Source organism: Balaenoptera borealis (assembly GCF_965194805.1).
Source record: "Balaenoptera borealis genome assembly, chromosome: 1".
Taxonomy (NCBI): domain Eukaryota; kingdom Metazoa; phylum Chordata; class Mammalia; order Artiodactyla; family Balaenopteridae; genus Balaenoptera; species Balaenoptera borealis.
Genome location: NC_138860.1, coordinates 79362094 through 79384675, shown reverse-complemented (window position 1 = coordinate 79384675; position 22582 = coordinate 79362094). Strand labels below are relative to the sequence as shown.

At 35.6% G+C, this 22582-nt stretch overlaps 1 protein-coding gene and 1 pseudogene across 2 annotated transcripts in view; both read left to right on the top strand.

The window, feature by feature from the left end:
• Nucleotides 1-9378, top strand: part of LOC309635858 (NTF2-related export protein 2 pseudogene) — a 167275-nt pseudogene extending 157897 nt beyond the window's left edge. The window contains exon 2 of the transcript XR_014249593.1: nt 7753-9378. The product of XR_014249593.1 is annotated as an NTF2-related export protein 2 pseudogene (transcript). The remainder of the gene's footprint in view (nt 1-7752) is intronic.
• A 713-nt stretch (nt 9379-10091) lies between these two features.
• Nucleotides 10092-17411, top strand: OR10R2 (olfactory receptor family 10 subfamily R member 2). The gene is given in 2 exon segments (XM_082406624.1): nt 10092-15162; nt 15164-17411. Coding segments are annotated over 2 exon segments (1053 nt in total). The 5' UTR covers nt 10092-15003; the 3' UTR covers nt 16058-17411.
• The last annotated feature ends 5171 nt before the right edge of the window (nt 17412-22582 follow it).

Here is a 22582-nt window from a genome sequence, read left to right as displayed (position 1 = left end):
GTGCCTGGCACATAAACTTTTGTCAGATGAACAACAACATGGTGTCAGTCTTCTAAGACCTTGACTTTTCCTGAGCAAGAGAGGTCATTATCTAGAATTACCTAAAATGTGAGAAGTTCTAGAGTGTATGTTTCATGTGGATAGGGATCTTTGTTTTGTTCACTGATGTATTCCAAACATCTAATAGAGTGGCTGTGACTTACTGTGTATCGAATAAATATTTGTTGAATTGAAAGAAGTGCTATGGGAATGAAACTTGAGAGCAAATGTTTTGTTTTTTCCTGAGAGTTCAGAGGATCTGTCCCACACTAAAAAAAGTATTGATGTGATATGACATGGCTCACTGCATGCTCAATGTCCATATGATTAAAAATATTGGGATAAAATCTGGGACATGGAAGAGATGAATTTGGAGTGTAGTGAGAACCAAACTTATCAATAGTCCCTCCCCCCTTTTTTCCCGAGGAATTGGAACATATACAGTTTGCAGGGATCATTATAAGGTTTTGGGTAAGATGGTACTCAATAAAATTGTTAATTTCTCTGCATTCACCACTTCTTCCCAGCTGAATTGTTTCGATACTCAATTTTCCTGTTTATTCTCCTATTTCCTGCCACCCTGTCCAAGCTGTTCTCTGTGTCTTCAATGCCATGCTTCCCATTCTCAGGACCCTGTTTTCTTTGCTGCCCAAATAACTCTTGAAGATATTCACCTCCAGTTGGTCTTCTCAGGTCAAAAGCAGGGGAGGCAAAAATATATAGATTCCTGCCTTGAATGATTTTTTTTCGAATTTCCCCCTTTGGGCCCTACTATGAGAGAGGAAAGGCAAACAATATTGAAAGTAAAGTGTCATGGATATATGTATATATATTTTTTCATTTTCAGATGCACTGATTCTCTTCAGATTCCTCTTCTGCTTCTAGAGAAGAATCAGGCCTGTAAAAAAAAAACACCAGATATGGAAATCAAGGGGACTGAAAAGGTTAAAAAAAAAGTTTGTTTTCCAATAAAGTTGTCAGCCCATTGTGTTGTGTATTCTATGTTCATAGTTTTACCTGCAAGACAGAGTAAGAAATATGTTTTAATTCTCACCTAAGATGCCGGTGCACATGTATACACACAGCCGGAAACAGAAGATTCACTTTAAAGAAGGGTCACTCATAAATTGTGTACTTTCCCCAATGGATTCTTTGTTTCTCTCATCTATACTGTATGTATATTAAACTGCTGCTGTTGATCATTAACTTGATTCTATAAGCTCAGTGATGGGTTAAGTGTAAAATTGCAAAATCACTGTCTTTGAATGGCTGATTTGTTTACAGAGGAAAGAGCCCAGCAAAAAATAAAAATAAAAAAAGATAGTCAAAGAAAATCACACCACTAGTAACATCATCTTATGTATACATGATATTTTAAGCACTTACATATACAGATACATTTAATCCTCAAGCTACCATTTTTCAGATGAAGAAAATTTAACACAGTAACTTGTTCACAGTCACACAGTTACCAAATGGAAAAACTAGGAACCAAATCCAACTTACCTGTGTTCAGATTCTGTACTCTCACCCACTACATAATACTGCTTTCCTAAGCTTAGTACTACTAGCTCCTATTACGACTGCCAAATTCTCCTTACTTTAAATACATCTTCATGCATAAATCTATTATAGTAAGATATATTTCAAAAGTGGAATTACTGGAAAAAATGAATAAATATATTCAAGGGCCTTGATACATTTTGCTGAATTTCTTTCCATAAAATTATAAACAATTTTTAACCATATTAGCAAATACTTTTGTTGCTAGTCATATAATCCACATCACTACTGCTAATTTGATGAGTGTAAACAATCTCTCAATTTAATTTTAACTGGCATTATATTTTAAATGATGTGAAACTAATTTTTATATGTTTGATGCATTTTATTTTTCTGTTAGGATCTATATACTAAATCCATTTTCTACACTAGAAGTTTATTTTCTCCATCAGTATGTAATACATTTTTTTAATTCATATTAACATTTTGAAACTGGTTTTGGTAATTTTAATTTATTGTTTGTTTTCTGGTATTTCTGATTGTGCTTTTGTTGACAATATATGTTTTATATTATACAAATTGCTGGTTATTTACTGCTCTCTGATAATCTGTCCTTAGTTTTAAGCTTACTTTTTCAATTTTTCCATCAAGTAATACCTTTTTTTCTAATCTTTTTTGTATCTTTTGGTTAACATATCCACAAAAATTTTTTTGAACATTATGTGTGTTGGAGACTTAAACAACTGTTTTTCTCTTTATTAAAGAAGTATTTATTGAGCTACTATCGTATTTCAGGAACAGTTTTTGTGGCATTGAGATCATCTCATTTTGAAGGTTTATTTAATTTCTTTTGAAACAGTGTAGGCATAGCAGGGTGTTTTTTATGAAGAGTAGCCATATGACAATATCCTTCATTTCTTCTAAAGAAGTTGACCTATAATAAATTTTTATTTTGATGGGAATTATCTTTCCAGAAAATTATATATTTAGACTTTCAAATTTCCTTGTAAAGATTTGTACAAAGGATTCTATTATGACATTTGAAAATTTCTTTCTTAAAATGATTGTTACCTTATTGTTTTGTATCCTGTATATTTGTGCTTCCTCTTTTATTTTTTTCAAGTTAAGTAGTAGTAGTTTGTATATTTTGTCAATTTTTTTTCAAAGAACCAATGTATTTGTGCATATTTGTATGTATTCTAGCATTTTTCTGCGTTTCTATATTTTAATTTTATTTGTATAATTTTATATTTTTGTTTCCTTTAATTTCTTGTTCTATTTCTAAAATTCTGATGTTTTACAAAAATGTTTATTTTAAAATGTATTTATATAATTAAGATACTAATTTTCCTCTAATCACTGCTTTAAACTTGGCCCATATTTTCTAATAGGTAGAATATAATGGCATTATTTTGTGAAACATTTCATTTTACTTCATATTTCCCCTTTAACCCAACAATTGTTTAATAGTATTTCTAAATTATCAGATGGAAGAGGCTTTTTACTTGATTATCCATTAATAGTATATTATGTGGGATTAAGAAACATGTTTGTATTCTTTCCAATATGTGACATTGTTTGACATTTTGTTGTGACTTAATAGTCAATATTCATAAAATTTCATGTGTCTTGAAAAGAAAGTGCATGCTTTTTCATTAGAATATAAAGTTCAATATATACTTATAAGAGATACCTTACTGAATTTGCTGTTTAGGTTTCCTAAATCCTTAGATATATTTTTCTATTTGATCTGTTTAGACCAGAGTGGTTTATTAAAGTTACCCATTATTTGTGTGTCTGTCTGTTTCCCCTTATAGTTTCCTTCTTATATAGTTTGCATCTGTGTCTTAGGGGGACATAAATTTATATTTATTATAATTTCATTGTGAATATTAGCTGTTAGCATTAAAAATATCTTTTGCTGTTGTTTTTCTTGTTGTGTACATAATGTTCTTGGCCTGAATTTTAAGTTTTCAAATATCAAGATCATAACCCTTGCTTTATTGGTTTCTGTGTGCTAGGTATAATTTCTCTTCTCTTCATTTTTTTAGCCTTTCTGAATCACTGTGTTATAGATATATCTTATATAATGCATAGAACCAAGTGCTGTTTTGAGAGTATATCTGGTTTTTAAAAAATATTCAGTCTCTTTTTCTCAGTCATTCACATTTATCAGTTTTAAGTGATAGTCATTGAGTCTCATCTATTATTTATGCAGCAATAAGTAAGCTTTTCCTACTTCACCATTTCTCTCTTCATTTTAGTCTTATTTTTTAAACGTGTTACTTTTCTTGGTCAGGTACATATCATTTACATACTACTTGGATCTACATTTAGGTATATGTATTCAATGTCCACCATGAGTCCTTTCGCCAAAAGATCCACCAGACTTCTCTTGGTGAAGGGATTTCTTCATCTAGTGACTTTAAGAGAAGCTAGTGGTTTTAATATTCTTGGAGTGTTGGCAAGTTTAAAACTATTTTTCTATGTCTTTTCTATGTCTGTGTATGAAAATCTTTGATCAAACTTTCCTACCCTGAATTTCTTGAAAGTCTCCATACGCTCATCATTCATTGTATATTGTTGCCAAGAAACATTATATCTACATGGTCTTTCTTAGTGTTAGTGATCAGTATTTTTGCTCAGAGTCACATATAATTTTTCATTATATTTAAATATAATATATTGCCCAGGATATGTCTTATATGTAACAATTTTGGTCAAAGTTCATGAGAGTTTGGATAGTCATGGATATGACTAGTGTGAAAGGATGGCAAATCATTTCAATATGTAGATGCATATCTCTACATCAGAGAAATTCTCTTTAACAGTTTTAAATGTTGAGCTTGTTTTATAGAGACACCAACACTGTGCATGTTGGATCTGCTTTGTCATTCTTCCATGTCTATCATTTTCTCTCTAATCCTTTTAAAGTCTTTCTCTATTTCATTTAATTATATTTAATTAATGGTGGTTAATTTTGCAAGAGTTTTCTTCTGTTTGAGGATGTTTTTATTTTTGTCATTTTCTTGTGCATGTTTGTTACAGAGTTGTCCCTTGATGAACTCTGTAAAACTGTATACATAATTTGATTTGTTATCAAGTCTTTAGGTTTATTATTCCCTTTTGCTTTATTCCAGCACTTTAAAAAAATTTTATTTTATTATTTATTTATTTATCTATTAACATCTTTATTGGAATATAATTGCTTTACATTGTTATGTTAGTTGTTGCTGTATAACAAAGTGAATCAGCTATACGTATACATATATCCCCAAATCCCCTCCTTCTTGCATTTCCCTACCACCCTCCCTATCCCACCCCTCTAGGTGGTCACAAAGCACCGAGCTGATCTCCCTGTGTTATGCAGCTACTTCTCACTAGCTATCTATTTCACATTTGGTAGTGTATATATGTCTGTGCCACTCTCTCACTTCGTCTCAGCTTCCCCTTCCCCTTCCCCTTCCCGTGTCTTCAAGTCCATTCTCTATGTCTGCGTCTTTATTCCTGTCCTGCCCTTAGGTTCTTCATAACAATTATTATTATTTTTTTTAGATTCCATATATATGTGTTAGCATATGGTATTTATTTTTCTCTTTCTGACTTACTTCACTCTGTATGACAGACTCTAGGTTCATCCACCTCACTACAAATAACTCAAATTTGTTTCTTTTTATGGCTGAGTAATTGTATATATGTGCCACATCTTCTTTATCCATTCATCTGTTGATTGACACAGAGGTTGCTTCCATGTCTGGCTACTGTAAATAGACCTGCTGTGAACATTGTGGTACATGACTCTCTTTGAATTATGGTTTTTCAGGGTATATGCCCAGTAGTGGGATAGCTGGGTGATATGGTAGTTCTTTTTTAGTTTTATAAGGAACCTCCATACTGTTCTCCCTAATGGCTGTATCAATTTACATTTGCACCAACAGTGCAAGAGGGTTCCTTTTTCTCCACACCCTCTCCAGCATTTATTGTTTGTAGATATTTTAATGATGGCTATTCTGACTGGTGTGAGGTGATAATGCATTGTAGTGTTGATTTGCATTTCTCTAATAATTAGTGATGTTGAGCATTCTTTCATGTGTTTGCTGCCAATCTGTATATCTTCTTTGGAAATGTTTATTTAGGTCTTCTGCCCATTTTAGGATTGGGTTGTTTTTTTGTTTTTTTTTTTTGATACTGAGCTGCCTGAGCTGCATGTATATATTGGAGATTAATCCTTTGTCAGTTGCTTCATTTGCAAATATATCCTCCCATTCGGAGGGTTGTCTTTTCATCTTGTTTATGGTTTCCTTTGCTGTGCAAAAGCTTTTAAGTTTCATTAGGTCTCATTTGTTTATTTTTGTTTTTATTTCCATTTCTCTAGGAGGTGGGTCAAAAAGGATCTTGCTGTGATGTATGTCATAGAGTGTTCTGCCTATGTTTTCCTCTAAGAATTTTATAGTGTCTGGCCTTACTTTTAGGCCTTTAATCCATTTTGAGTTTATTTTTGTGTATGGTATTAGGGAGTGTTCTAATTTCATTCTTTTACATGTAGCTGTCCAGTTTTCCCAGCACCACTTATTGAAGAGGATATCTTTTCTCCATTGTATATTCTTGCCTACTGTATCAAAATTAAGGTGACTATATGTGCATGGGTTTTTCTCTGGGCTTTCTATACTGTTCCATTGATCTCTATTTTTGCTTTTGTGCTAGTAACATACTGTCTTGATTACTGTAGCTCTGTAGTATAGTCTAAAGTCCAGGAGCCTGATTCCTTCAGCTCCATTTTTCTTTCTCAAGATTGCTTTTCCTATTCAGGGTCTTCAGTGCTTCCATACAAATTGTGAAATTTTTTGTTCTAGTTCTGTGAAAAATTCCATTGGTAGTTTGTCAAGGATTGCACTGAATTTGTAGATAGCTTTGGGTAGTATAGTCGTTTTCAAAATGTTGATTCTTCCAATACAAAAACATGGTATATCTCTCCATCTGTTTGTATCACCTTTAATTTCTTTCATCAGTGTCTTATAGTTTTCTGCATATACGTCTTTTGTCTCCTTAGGTAGGTTTATTCCTAAGTATTTTATTCTTTTGGTTGCAGTGGTAAATGGGAGAGTTTCCTTAATTTTTCTTTCAGATTTTTCATCATTAGTGTATAGGAATTAAAAAGATTTCTGTGCATTACTCTTGTATCCAGCTACGTTACCTAATTCATTGATTAGCTGTAGATGTTTTCTGGTAGCATCTTTAAGATTCTTTATGTATAGTATCATGTCATCTGCAAACAGTGACAGTTTTACTTCTTTTGCAATTTGGATTACTTTTATTTCTTTTTCATCTCTGATTGCTGTGGATAAAACTTGTAAAACTATGTTGAGTGACAGTGGGCCACCTTGCCATATTCCTGATCTTAGTGGAAATGGTTTCATTTTTCCAACATTGAGAACAACGTTGGCTGTGGGTGTATAATATATGGCCTTTATTATGTTGAGGTAGCCTCCCTCTATGCCTGCTTTCTGGAGGGTTTTTATCATAAATGGGTGTTGAATTTTGTCAAAAGCTTTTTCTGCATTTTGAGACTATCATATGGTTTTTATCCTTCAGTTTGTTAAAATGGTGTATCACATTGATTGATTTGCATATACTGAAGAATCCTCGCATGCCTGGGATAAACCCCACTTGATCATGGTGTATGATCCTTTTAATGTGCTGCTGGATTCTGTTTGCTAGAATTTTGTTGAGGATTTTTGCATCTATATTCATCAGTGATACTGGCCTGTAGTTTTTTTTTTTTTTTTTGTAACATCTTTGTCTAGTTTTGGTATCAGGGTGATGGTGGACTCGTAGAATGAGTTTGAGAGTGTTCCTCCCTTTGCTATATTTTGGAAGAGTTTGAGAGGATAGATGTTAGCTCTTCTCTACATGTTTGATAGAATTCGCCTGTGAATCCATCTGGTCCTGGGCTTTTGTATGTCAGAAGATTTTTAATCACAGTTTCAATATTGGTGATTGTGATTGGTCTATTTATATTTTCTATTTCTTCCTAGTTCAGTCTCAGAAGGCTGTGCTTTTCTAAGAATTTTTCCATTTCTTCCAGGTTGTCCATTTTATTGGCATATAGTTGCTTGTAGTAATTTCTCATGACCCTTTGTATTTCTGCAGTTTCAGTTGTTACTTCTCCTTTTTCATTTCTTTCTTTTTTTTTTGAAATGAATAGCCCAGTTTACTTTTTTTTTTTAAAGAAATTCACGTTCTTTTATTTATTTATTTATTTATTTATGACTGTGTTGAGTTTTCATTTCTGTGCGAGGGCTTTCTCTAGTTGCGGCAAGTGGGGACCACTCTTCATCGTGGTGCATGGGCCTCTCACCATCGCGGCCTCTCTTGTTGCGGAGCACAGGCTCCAGACGCGGAGGCTCAGTAATTGTGGCTCACGGGCCCAGTTGCTCCGTGGCATGTGGGATCTTCCCAGACCAGGGCTCGAACCCGTGTCCTCTGCATTGGCAGGCAGATTCTCAACCACTGCGCCACCAGGGAAGCCCTCCTTTTTCATTTCTAATTCTATTGATTTGAGTCTTCTCCCTTTTTAAAAATTTTTTTTAAAAATTTATTTTATTTTATCTTTGGCTGCATTGGGTCTTTGTTGTTGTGTGCGGGCTTTCTCTAGTTGCAGTGAGCAGGGACTACTCTTCATTGTGGTGGCTTCTCTTGTTACAGAGCATGGGCTGTAGGTGCACAGGCTTCAGTAGTTGTGGCACACTGGCTCAGTAGTTGTGGCTCATAGGCTCTAGAGCACAGGCTCAGTAGTTGTGGTCCACAGGCTTTATTGCTCTGTGGCATGTGGGATCTTCCCGGACCAGGGCTCAAACCCGTGTCCCCTGCATTGGCAGGCAGATTCTTAACCACTGCACTACCAGGGAAATCCAGTTTCTGAGATATTCTTGACAGAAACTCATAACTCAAATCTCATAAGAAGAAAATTACACGAGAGGACTTAGTAATGCCGTCACTGCCGGAACAGGCTGCTTTAGGCTCCCTGATGGCCATGTCCATGGATTTTAAACTTATGTAGATCAGGTATGCAGAGCTGCTGTGGAATTTGTCAATATTTACTATGAGACAATGGATAAAAGAAGACGGGCACTAACCAGGCTGTATCTGGACAAGGCCACCTTAATATGGAATGGAAATGTTGTAACAGGGCTGGAAGCCCTAACTAATTTTTTTGACATGTTGCCTTCTAGTGAGTTTCAGGTCAATATGCTAGATTGCAAGCCAGTTCATGAGCAAGCTACTCAGGCCCAGACTACAGTTCTTGTGGTGAACAGTGGAACTGTGAAGTTTGATGGAAACGGACAACACTACTTCAACCAGAACTTCCTGCTGACTGCTCAGTCTACTCCTAACAATACCGTGTGGAAGATTGCAAGCAACTGCTTCCGTTAGGTAATTATTGATACGTATGTTCCTATTACCATTTTCTTAATTGTTTTGGGTTTATTATTGTAGGTCTTTTCCATCTCTTGTGTTTCCTGCCTAGAGAAGTTCCTTTAGCATTTGTTGTAAAGCTGGTCTGGTGGTGCTTAATTCTCTTAGCCTTTGCTTGTCTGTAAAGGTTTTAATTTCTCCGTCAAGCCTGAATGAGATCCTTGTTTGGTAGAGTAATCTTGGTTGTAGGTTTTTCTCCTTCATCACTTTAAATATGTCCTCCCACTCCCTTCTGGCTTGCAGAGTTTCTGCTGAAAGATCAGCTGTTAACCTTATGGGGATTCCCTTATGTGTTATTTGTTGTTTTTCCCTTGCTGCTTTTAATATTTGTTCTTTGTATTTAATTTTTGATTGATTAATATGTGTCTTGGTGTGTTTCTCCTTGGATTTATCCTGTATGGGACTCCCTGTGTTTCCTGGACTTGATTAACTATTTCCTTTCCCATATTAGGGAAGTTTTCAACTATAATCTCTTCAAATATTTTCTCAGTCCCTTTCTTTTTCTCATCTTCTTCTGGGACCTTATAATTCAAATGTTGGTGCGTTTAATGTTGTCCCAGAGGTCTCTGAGACTGTCCTCAATTCTTTTCATTCTTTTTTCTTTACTCTGCTCTGCAGTAGTTATTTCCACTATTTTATCTTCCAGGTCACTTATCCATTCTTCTGCCTCAGTTATTCTGCTATTGATCCTTTCTAGAGAATTTTTAATTGCATTTATTGTGTTGTTCATCACTGTTTGTTTGCTCTTTAGTTCCTCTAGGTTCTTGTTAAACGTTTCTTTTATTTTTTCCATTCTATTTCCAAGATTTTGGATCATCTTTACTATCATTATTCTGAATTGTTTTTCAGGTAGACTGCATATTTCCTCTTCATTTGTTAGGTCTCGTGGGTTTATGCCTTGTTCCTTTATCTGCTGTGTGTTTCTCTGTCTTCTCATTTTGCTTAACTTACTGTATTTGGAGTCTCGTTTTCGCAGGCTGCAGGTTCATAGTTCCCATTGTTTTTGGTATCTGTCCCCAGTGGCTAAGGTTGGTTCAGTGGGTTGTGTAGGTTTCCTGGTGGAGGGGACTAGTGCCTGTGTTCTTGTGGATGAGGCTGGATCTTGTCTTTCTGGTGGGCACGTCCACGTCTGGTGGTGTGTTTTGGGGTGTCTGTGGCCTTATTATGATTTTAGGCAGCCTCTGTGCTAATGGATGGGGTTTTGTTACTGTCTTGCTAGTTGTTTGGCATAGGGTGTCCAGCACTGTAGCTTGCTGGTCGTGAGTGGAGCTGGGTCTTGGCATTGAGATGGAGATCTCTGGGAGATTTTTGCCGTTTGATATTACGTGGAGCTGGGAAGTCTCTTGTGGACCAGTGTCCTGAACTTGGCTCTCCAACTTCAGTGGCACAGCCCTGACACCTGGCTGGAGCACCAAGAGCCTGTCCTCCACACGGCTGGTGGTCTAGTGGTTAGGATCTGGCACTTTCACTGCTGTGGCCTGGTTTCAATCCCTGGTGGTGGAACTGAGATCCCAAAAGCAGATGAGTGCTTTATTACCGACGATGTTAAAGCACAGGAATCAACAGCCAGATGAAGAGATTCATAGGGTGAAGTTGAGAACAAAGAAACTTCAGTCCTCTTGGAGTTTGGAGCCCAGCATGGTGGCATGTAGAGGCATTCTGCTTCACCAACCTGGAAGCTCTCTGAAACCCATTCTTTCTTCTTTATTCTGCTCTGTGGTAGTTATTTCCACTATTTTATCTTCCAAGTCACTTATCCATTCTTCTGCTTCAGTTATTCTGCTATTGATTCCTTCTAGGGAATTTTAAATTTCATTTATTGTGTTGTTCATCATTGCTTGTTTGCTCTTTAGTTCTTCTAGGTCTTTGTTAAACATTTCTTATATTTTCTCCATTCTATTTCCAAAATTTTGGATAATATTTACTATCATTACTCTGAATTATTTTTCAGGTAGACTGCCTATTTCCTCTTCATTTGTTTGGTCTGGTGTGTTTTCACCTTGCTCATTCATTTGCTGTGTATTTGTCTGTCTTCTCATTTTGCTCAACTTACTGTGTTTGGGGGTCTCCTTTTTGCAGGGTACAAGTTCGTAGTTCCTGTTGTTTTTGGTGTCTGCCCCCAGTGGGTAAGATTGTTTCAGTGGGTTGTGTAGGCTTCCTGGTGGAGGGGACTGGTGCCTGTGTTCTGGTCGATGAGGCTGGATCTTTTCTTTCTGGTGGCTAGGGCCGAGTCCGGTGGTGTGTTTTGGGGTGTCTGTGGACTTAGTATGATTTTAGGCAGCCTCTCTGCTAATGGGTGGGCCTGTGTTCCTGTTTTGCTAGTTGTTTGGCATGGGGTGTGCAGCACTAGAGCTTGCTGGTCATTGGGTAGAGCTGGGTCTTAGCGTTGAGACAGATAGCCCTGGGAGAGCTCTCACTGATTGATATTATGTGGGGCCAGGAGGTCTTTGGTGGTCCAATGTACTATACTCGGCTCTCCCCCCTTACAGCCTCAGGCCTGCCACCCGACTGGAGCACCAAGGCCCTGTCAGCCACATGGCAATGAATGTGGCAGTCTCCATTATGAAGTCAGATTATGAGGGTCTGCAATAACTGTTCGGGTAGAACAGGCTGACTTGGTAATACTTTGTCTGTGAGGCTGTCTCCAGCAGCCGATGGCTAAAAGATTAGGTCTCTGCATGTGCTGCCAGAATCTTAAATGTTTATATAGAGATCTTCACTGTTTTCAGTCATGGATTTGGTAGAGATCGTCTCACAAACACCTTACTCTCTCAAGGTTGTGTGCTTGAAACAGTGCTTAAGTCTGAGGCTCTACAAGCTGCAGGAAGAAGAGACCGCCTGGTGTGGCCTGCAAGCCTTGATTCTTGCCATGAACCATGCTGTTGCCGTTATGGAATCTGGCTTCCCTTGCCACTCTGCAGTGAGTTTTCAGTGAAGCTTTTTCTCTGTGCTGATGAGATTCATGCTACCTGAGTTGCCCAAAGCCATAGAGCACTTAAAAGTTGGGGCTGGCTTACAAACCCAGCAAATCTGGCTCCAAGGTCTGTGTTATGTCACCCAACGAGAGTTGAGAGGCCATGCACCTAAACGCTTCACCCTCGTGAGCCACCTCCTCATACCTGCACCACCACAGGAAGAATCATCTATGCCGTCATGTTTTATACCATGTTGCTTTGGGATTTATTCTTTTTCCTAATCCATGATCAAGCATAGATTTATCTGAGACCAATATTTGTTAACACATTGAATAAAAAAAACTCTAAAATATTTTCATTTCTACTTGTTAGACTTTGAGGGGAGGTTAAGTGTTGAGTATAAAGAATAATTTTGATCTAAGATAATTTTACTTAATGGGATTCTACATGAATAAATACATTCTTGTCTTCCCAGTTATCAGGTTTTTATGTTTATCCTTGCTAGACTAGAAAGCCAAAACTATTCTATGTTTCTTTCCTTTTTTACCACAGAAGAGACTGTTGGAAATCCTGACTCCAATTTACAATGTTTTTCATGCCTCCCTGACCCATATACAATATTTTTTTCTAAAGGCAGTTTATGTATCACAATTCAATTACCCTGCAACTGAACATGTTTTGATTTAAGTATGGTGGACACCACATGAATCTATAAATAGAGATGAGGATGGGTAAGGAAAAGAAAATGAAAGGTGTAGGATTAACTCTGGTTACTTAAGATTATATTTATCTTGTGTATAAATACAGATAGTGAGTCTTTTGGTATCACTGGTTTGAATCAGCTGAAAACTGTTCTCTTCTTTTTCTTGAATGTCTATGTTGTGGTTGTTCAAAGGCGGGGGGGACATGTGAAATAAATTGTCATAATTCACAATTAACTCAATCCCTCTATACTGCATTCAGTAGAACCTCTTTCTCAATCCTCTGTTCAGGTATATTATCTTCTTTCCTGCTTTTTTGCATATACTTATTGCTATATTAATTGGAGTTTGGAGATAGAATTGAGCATTACTACCATGGTAAATCCTAAGTTGTCAGACTAAAAATGTACATAATTTATATTTAAAATTATTTAAAAGAATTTTTTGAAGATCTGTGATGTATTCCAGAAACACTGAAGCATCCCAGAGAAGGACTCAAATAATGAAAATTAAATGGATCCTGAAATTCCAAAGGTCTCCATTTAGTAATTAAAATAGATACATATATGAAAAATTAAATCATAAATATATCTGAATTTCCTTCAAGATAACCTTTTAAAAATAGCTTAATATACCATGAAATTCACACGTTTTATTTGTACAAATTTGTATCAAATCTTTTATTTGATAGAGTTGTGTGATCATTACCACAATCAAGTTTTAGGACATTTTCATCATCCCCAAAAGATACATCTTACCTGTTTGCAGCCAAATTCCATTCTGTCCCCATCCCAAGGTTATAACTAATATTTTTTCTGCTGATATATATATATATATATATATATATATATATTCCTTTCCTAGACATTTCATATAAATGGAATTTCCAATGTGTAGTCCTTTGCACTTGGTTACTACCATTTAGCATAATGTTTTTGAAGATATTTATGTTGTGGTTTGTACTATAGTTCATTCCTTTTATTGCTGAATAGTATTTAATTTTATGAGTATATCAGATTTTATTTGTCCATAAATTTATTTATTCATAAATTGATAGACAATTGGATAGCTTTCTTCTTTTGACTATTATGAATAATGCTACTAAGAACAGTCACATAAAAATATTTATGTGGATAGTATTCACTTCTCTCTGGTATATTCCTAGAATAAAATTGCTGTGTCAATAGGTAACTTTATATTTACCATTAAAACAAACTGTGGATCTATTTTCAAAAGTGACTGCATAATTTTACATTTTCATCAGCAAAATGTGAAGGTTTCAGTCTCTCTGCATCCTCACCAGCACGTTTCAGTGTCTATCATTTTAGTTATAGTCATTCTAGTGCATGTGAACAGTCATTTAATTGTGGTTTTAACTTGCATTCTTCTAACCACAAGTGATGCTGAACATATTTTCATATACCTATTAGCCATTTGTCAACCTCTGCATTACCCTATCCAAAGGACTTTATCCTTTGATGAAATGTCTGTTGAAAGAGTTTGCCCATTTTTAAACTGCATGCTTCTTTTATTTTAATTGTAAGAGTTATATGTATATTCTGGATACAAATCCCTTATCAGATATATATTTTGCAAATATATTTTTCTCTGTGTGGTGTTCTCTTCATTTTCACAGTTGTACCTTTTGAAGTGTATATTTCTGGACTCTAAATTCTAACCATTGTCTATATGTATAATTATATGCCAGTGCCATACTTTCTTGATTACTGCATCATTAAGGTAAATTTTGCAATCAGAAAGTATAAATCCTCCATCTTTGCCCTCCTTTTTCACAATTATTTTGGCTACTCTAGTTCCTTTTCATAGTCATTTTGTGATCACTTTGTCAATTTTTACAAAAAAAGTTTATGATGAATATATAGATCAGTTTGCTCATAACTGCCTCTTAATAACGTTGAGTCTTACAACACATGAACATGGATGTCTCTTTGTTTATTTAGATTTTCTTTAATTTCTCTCAACAACGTTTGGTGGTTTTCTGTGAATATGTCTTGCACCTCATTTGTTAAGTTTGATCCTAGTTTTTTATTCCATTAAATAAGGAATTATTTTCTTTGGTTCATTTTTGCATTGTGTGTTCCTACTTGTAGAAGGCAGAATAATGTCCTTCCAAAGATGTCCATGTATCAATCCCAGAAATATGTAAATTGGTTAGGTTACATGAAAAAGGGGAATTAAGGCTGGAGATAAAATTAAGTTTGCTAACCCTGTGCCCTTCAGGTAGAGAGATTATTTTATATTATTTGGGTGTGACCATGTAATCACAGTGTTCTTAAAAGTGGAAGACAGAATCAGAGTTGGGGAAATATATACAACTTTCCTGGCTTTGAAGAAGGCGGAGGGGGACCATGAACCAGGAGCTGCTAGAAACTGGTAAAGGCAAGATCTTTCTAACACCTCAAGAAAGGCATACGAGCCTGCATACCCTAGATTCCTATATCCGTGTACCTGAATTCATTTACTTCTCTTTTCAGGTCTTGGCAGAAAACCTCACCATTGTCACTGAGTGACCTGTTGCTGGGTTTTTCAAGCCTTGGTGAAATTCAGTTTGTCCTCTTTGTGGTTTTCCTTTTTCTATACCTAGTCATTCTCAGTGACAATGTCACTATTGTTAGTGTCATCCTCCTGGATAAAAGCCTCCACATACCAATGTACTTCTTCCTCAGCACTCTCTCAACATTAGAGACCTTCTACACCTTTGTCGTCTTACCCAAGATGTTCATCAATCTCCTTTCTGTGGCCAGGACAATCTCCTTCACCTGTTGTGCCATCCAAATGTTCTTCTTCCTTGGTTTTGCTATTACCAACTGCCTGCTACTGGGAGTGATGGGCTATGGTCATTATGCTGCCATTTGTCAACCTCTGCATTACCCTATCCTTATGAGTTGGCAGGTGTGTGGAAAATTGGGAGCCACCTGTGGGATTGGTGGGTTCTTGGCCTCACTAACAGTAGTGTATTTAGTTTTCAGCCTTCCTTTCTGTAGTGCCAACAAAGTCAACCATTATTTCTGTGACATCTCACCAGTCATTCATCTGGCTTGCACAAATACAGATGTTCATGAGTTTGTCATATTCATCTGTGGGGTTCTTGTACTTGTGGTCCCATTTTTATTCGTCTATGTTTCTTATATCTGCATTCTGAGGACTATCCTGAAGAGTCCCTCTGCTGAAGGCAGACAGAAAACCTTTTCCACCTGTGCCTCTCACCTCACTGTTGTTATTATTCACTGTGGTTGTGCTTCCTACATCTACCTGAGACCAACAGCAAACTATGTGTCGAAAAAGGACAGGCTGGTAATGGTGACATACACTATTGTCACTCTATTATTAAACCCCATGGTATACAGTCTCAGAAACAAGGATGTCCAAGTTGCTATTAGAAAAGTGTTGGGGAAGAAATGATCCCTAAAATTATTTAATTGAAATATTATATTTCAGATTCTGTAATAAACATAGCTCTTCTACTATAAGAATGTATTTCCACATCTTTTTAACTGAACATTTTTATTTTTTGAGAGTAGTTGGTGCATTTTCATCTCTCAGCTTTTGTACCTCAATTGCAATATAGAAAATCTCATATTAGTGTCACTTATGTGACACTAATGTCTGCTTTTCCTCTAGAATAAGATGTTATTATGAGGTTTATTGGTAAATATTGAGTTTGGAATGTTATTGTTTGTAAAAATAGTCAAATAGTTGGCCTGACCAGTGTTATGACCATAGTTAATCACCTTAATCACTCTAGTCCACATATTACAACAGACAGTATTTTGAAAGTAATATCCAAACATGAAATTATCCTCATGAACAAGAGTGGGAGAAGACTTGCTTACAATTTAAGGAGTTTACAGAATATCTAAACCCATTCATAGACCCAATTCATGATAGTCCTTCCTCATGGCCAATCTTATCTAAATCGCTTCACTCTATTTTTACCATTTAATCTTTTCTTTTCTACTTTTGACATTTTGTTATAATGTTCCTTTTTACCTGTTTGAGAAATTATTTATATCATCTGTCACAGATTTTATGTTTTATAATTTGAAAATAATGACAGGATACATTAATTGGCATTTTGCATCTACTCACTAGATTTTCTTCCTGGATGTAAATGTCCCTTCAATGCTGAATTTCAGAAAAACTCACCATGGGGTAAAAAGAGATTCTATTCTGTTTAGGACAGCACATACAATTAACTAGACTAGTGCTGTTTTATTATGTCACATGCATTAAAAAAATTAAGAGGTGCAATCTAAAATTTAAAGTTTCTGAATATAGAGTATGTAGACATTAGGAAATTAAATTCTATACTGCAGGAAGTTGTAGCAGTTAAATAGAAAGCTCCAGAAACAGACTCTACACTTAATGCCTTGATCAACTTTCATAAAAAGTGGCTGAGTTTTGTGTCCAGCACTAGTGCTTGGAATATTTTCTACAGCAGCCTGATGCTAAAGTGTTTTTTAAAATTTTTTGTGTATCCTACTTTGTAGGTCTAATTTTCTATTATCCTCTTCATGTGTGGGCCCACTGAATGACTTTTTAATTTAACTCTTATCTTTTTCTTAGTGTTTCTATAGTGAACAGACTTAGAAGAGAGTGATATTGTTATTCTTTGGAGACAAGTGTGTTTATTGCCTATTCCCTATGTCAAAGCAAAAATGGTGCCAGACTATGTTAAACAGGCAAGGAAGGCTTTCTTCAAGGTTATTTTAGTAAAGGAGAAAGACTATAACAAGTCTGAACTTGGCAACTCTGACATCATTAGATGAATGGATAAAGAAGATATGATACATATATACAATGGAATATTACTCAGCCATGAAAAAGAACAAAATAATGCCATTTTCAGCAATATGGATGGATCTAGAGACTGTCATACTGAGTGAAGTATGTCAGACACAGAAAGACAAATATCATACATATATGTATAACTGATTCACTTTGCTGTACAGCAGAAACTAACACAACATTGTAAATCAACTATACTCCAATAAAAATCAATTAAAAAATAAAGTTAGGCTTTCAAGAAAGTACACATTTGTTTGCATACACAGAAACATCTTTTTCTTTCTATAATTCCAAAACTATCCATGTTTAAAACAATAAATTACTATTTACTGAACAGTTACTAAGTGTTAGGCACTATTTTAGTTACAGGATACATTAGTAAACAAAAATAAAAAATCCTGCCTTCATGGATCTTCTATTCTACTGCAGAGACATAAAACCTAAACAATAAGCAGGATATATTAGTAAATTATATGTTAGAAGATTATGTGTGCTATGGGAAAAAAGTGGAGCAAGGTAAAGAGCAGAGGTGTTGGGGGTGATGATTTTAAATAGAGTGTCCAAGAAGACCTCTTTAAGAAGGGGTCATTCAAGCAAATACATGAAAGAAGTGAGGAAGAACATTATAGAGACATAAATTGTCCCTCCTTTTTGTCACCTTTTATGAGTTAAAATCCAGTATCCATCCATGAACAAAAGTACCTCTCAGGGAGTTGGGGGATCCAGTATCATACACCAAAGGATCCAGGAGTAGTTTTTCCCACCTGTGCATTGGATAACAGGTAGATAAACCTTTTTATGCATTATGGAAATGGCAGGTATCTGTGAACTGGCTTCAGCCCCTCTTCATTACAGTAGGGGAGCACCTGCAAAGTGTTGACTTGGACATACACCCAAGGGTAAAAGAGCCTTTGTAGAAGTCCTGGTTTACAGAGGAGAGATGTCAGCACTCTGTTGGAGCCAAAAAAAAAAAAAAAAAAACAGAAAATACAAAAAAAACAAACACAAAACAGGTGCATTGGACAGTGTAAGAAGAAATTTGTCAGTGCCACCCGTCCCCCAAGGTTGCACAGCTTGGGACTGAACTAGCTGACAACAACCACTCCTGAGGGAAAAGGGAGAGAAATGACTGAGTGCCCAGGTTCCCCAGCTGTGTGGGATGCTGCTGGAGAAAACTCTTTCTGTCCCAGAGCACCCAGCTACAGGCAAGACTTTCATGACTGGGTAGGGAGAGGAGATCAGGAAAGGCAGATAAAAATACGGGAGAGCATTTAAGGGATGTGGTTTCTGTTGACTGTGTTCAAGACTGTAGCAGCAAGTCCACCCACAAGCTGCTGGGAAAACCTCACTTGAGAATCCCCACAACTGGCCCATAGGCACCCCCAATACCCCAAGTGCAAAGCCCAAATCTCCCCCAACTCTTCAGCCAGCTCCTTGTGAATGTTCCTGAAGTGTCTGTGAGAGTAAGCTAAGGTAGACAGGGAGGGCAAACAGAAAACAGAAGAGCATCTATGAACAACGGAGAAAGCACAAAGTTGAGCTACAGCACCACCTTCAGGAAAATAAAAGAGAAGTTTCCAATATCTGATCTGACGTGTTGTAAGATCAAGAGAAGAGATACAAACTTAAGAATTCTGCTACATAAAAAGAAATGAAGTACTGATACAAGCTGTAATATTAGATGAATCTTGAAAGCATACTAAGTGAAAAAAGCCAGTCATGTAGGACCACATCATATATGATTCCATTTATATGACATGTCCAGAAAAGGCAAATCTATACAGACAGAAAGTAGGTTAGTAATTGCTTAGGAATGAAAGTGGGGTGGGAAGATTGGGCATGTGGGCTACAGGTGTGGATTAACTTCTTAGGCTAATAAAATGTTCTACAATTGATTGTAGTGATGGGTGTATAACTATGTGAATATACTAAAAGCCATTTAATTGGACTCTTTACATGGTTGGCATATATGGTACATGAATTATATCTCAATAAAACTGTTAAAAGAAGAATTCTGCTACAAAAGGGAGCATGGATCAGGTGTATCCATGCAAAGTCAGGAAAGCCCAGGGTATAAGTAGGACCAACAAAAAGTATCTTCCACCTGAAGATGGCTAGTAAGGAATGGGGAAGGTGACAGCTACTTAAAATGCGAAAGTAGCAATGTAAATCTCCAAGATACACAATGAACCAAGGAAACATGACATGATCAAAAGATCACAATAATCCTCTAGTAAGTGAACCCAAAGACACAAAGATATGTGATTTGCCCAATAAATAATTCAAAGTAACTTTTTTGAAGAAACTTAATGAGCTAAAACACAAAAAGACAACTCAACAAAATCAAGAGAACAATACAGAAACGAAATGAGAAATTTAACAAAGAGATATGTCATTAAAAAAAGAGAGTCGTACAGAAATTCTGGTGCTTAGGAATTTAATGAATGAAATTAAAATGCAGTAAAGAACATCAACAGCAGAGTAGACCAAAGAGAAGATGGACTCAGTGAGTTAGAGAATAGGAACTTTGAAATAACTCAGAGAACAAAGGAAAAAGTATGAAAATAGCAAAGAAAGCCTATGGGATCTAATGGACATCATCAAAAGAACAAATCTCAGAATCATCGGATTTCTAGGAAAAGAAGACAGGGGAAGAGGACAGAAAGTTCATCTGGAGAAATAATAGTTGAGACCTTCTCAAACCTTGGGAGAGACTTGGACACCCAAGTTCATGAAGCTAATATGTTACCCCATTATTTCAATTCAGAATGATCTTCTCCAAGACACATTATAATAAACTTTCAAAAATCAAAAACAAAGAGAGAATACTAAAAGCCACAAAAAAATAAAGACTGCAACCTACAAAGTAACCCTCATTAGGCTATCAGCAGATTCCTCAGCAGAAAATTTACAGGCCAGGAGAGAGCAGAATGATATATTCAAAGTGCTGAATTAAGAAAAAAAGCCAGCCAAGAGTACTCTATCTGGCAAAGTTATTCTTCAGAAACAAAGGAGAAATAAAGATTTTTCCAAATAAACAAAAGCTGGGGGAGTACATCAATCACCACTAGACCTGCTTCACAAAACAATGTTGAAATGCTGAAAGGAGTTCTTTAAGCTGAAATGAAAGGGTGATGATTAGTAATATGAAAATATACAACACACTGGAAAAAGTAAATATCTAGTCAGATTTAGAAATTTTGAATTTTGTAATATGATATTGTGTTAACTATTCAACTGTAGTATAAAGTTAAAATTAGAATGAGTATAACTACTATAATTTCTTCATGAATGCAAAATATAAAAAGGGTTAATTTTGACGTTAAAAACTTAAAAGAGAGGGAGTAAAAGAATGGAGGTTTTTATGCAATCAAAGGTATGTTGTTATCAGTGTAAGAAAGAAAACACAGTTTTAAAAATGGGTAAATGATTTAAATAGTCTCTAAAGAATACATGCAAATCTCTAATAAGCACAGGAAAAAATAGTCAACAGTATTAGTCGCTGGAGAAATACTAATCAAAACCATGACATACAACTTCACATTTACTAGGATGGCAATACTATTACTACTACTACTACTAATAATAATAATGCAGAAAATACCATGTGTTGGCAAGGAAATGGAGAAATTGGGACTCATACATTTCTGGTGGGAATGTAAATTAGTGCAGCTGCTGTGGACAACAATTTGATAGTTCCTCAAAAAGTTACAAATAGAATTACAATACGATCTAGTAATTCCACTCCTATGTGCATGCTCAAGAGAATTAAATACATATGTTTACCCAAAAACTTGTACATGATTCTACATAGAAGCATCACACATAATAACCAAAAAGTGGGAACTACCCAAATGCCAACTGTTGATGAATGGATAAATAAATTTGGTATACCTATGCAATGAAATATTATTCAGCCATTAAAAGGCATGAAGCCCTGATACATGTTACAACATATATGACCCTTATGCTAAGTAAAAAGAACCATATGCAAAATACCACATATAATATGATTCCATTTGTATAAAATGTTTAAGATAGGCAAATCTATAGAGACAGAAAGTAGAGTAGAGATTGCTGGGGGAAGAGGAGATGACTGCTAATGCTTATGGGGTTTCTTTTCATGCTTATGAAATGTTCTGGAATTAGATAGTGGTGATGGCTGCCCAATTCTGTGAATATGCTAAAATCCATTGAATCAACATTTTAAAATAGTAAATATTGTAGTATGCAAATTATCTCTTAACTAAAAAAATCAGATCCAACCATGAATACAGACTTGAAAGAGGTTCATAATATACTCTTGCAGAAAAATAAGTTGCAGAATAATTTAAAGATAGATATCAGATATCTATCTATCTATCTTTCTGTCTACGTATCTATCATCTATCTATCATGTCTCTCTCTCTCTCTAAGTGATGTGTGTTTGTGTGTGCATGTGTATATATTTATAATCAGTCTAACCATAAATAGTGGAAATTCAAGGATAAGAAAGTTGAGGAAGAGAGGACATTTTAGGATCTATTTTATATATTGGTACTTTTTATTATCCTGAGGATCATATGTTATTTAGATAGTTTTACATTTATTTTTAAATAACAATATATTTTAAGTAAAAAAAAAATACTAAGTAAACCACTAAGAATCCTGCTGTTGGAACAGAGAGCAAAGGATATTTTTCCACTGCAACTAAATAATAAAAATTTGTTTAATAGAAATGGTGGCTCAGATTCCCCATCCCCCTCCTGCTGACAACCTGCCTTCGCTTCCTGCCCTCAGGTGTGTGAGAGGAGCATGTTTCTTTCCAATAAATACCAATACATCAAAAAAAAAAGAAAAAAATGGGTGGTATTTTAAAATGAAGAATTGTGTTACGGGTTGAATTGTGTCCCTCTAAAATTCATATGTTGAAGTCTTAACCACTGGTACCTCAGAATGTGACTGTATTTGAGATTAGGGTTTTTAAAGAGCCAATGAAGTTAAAATTAAGTCATTAGAATGGTCATTAGAGATGACTGACACCTCTATAAGAAGAGGAAATTTTTCTTTAAAGGAGGAAATTTGAACACAGAATTATAGAGACAAGATGATATGAAGACATAAGCAGAAGATAGCCAAAAACAAGTCAAGGAGAAAGGC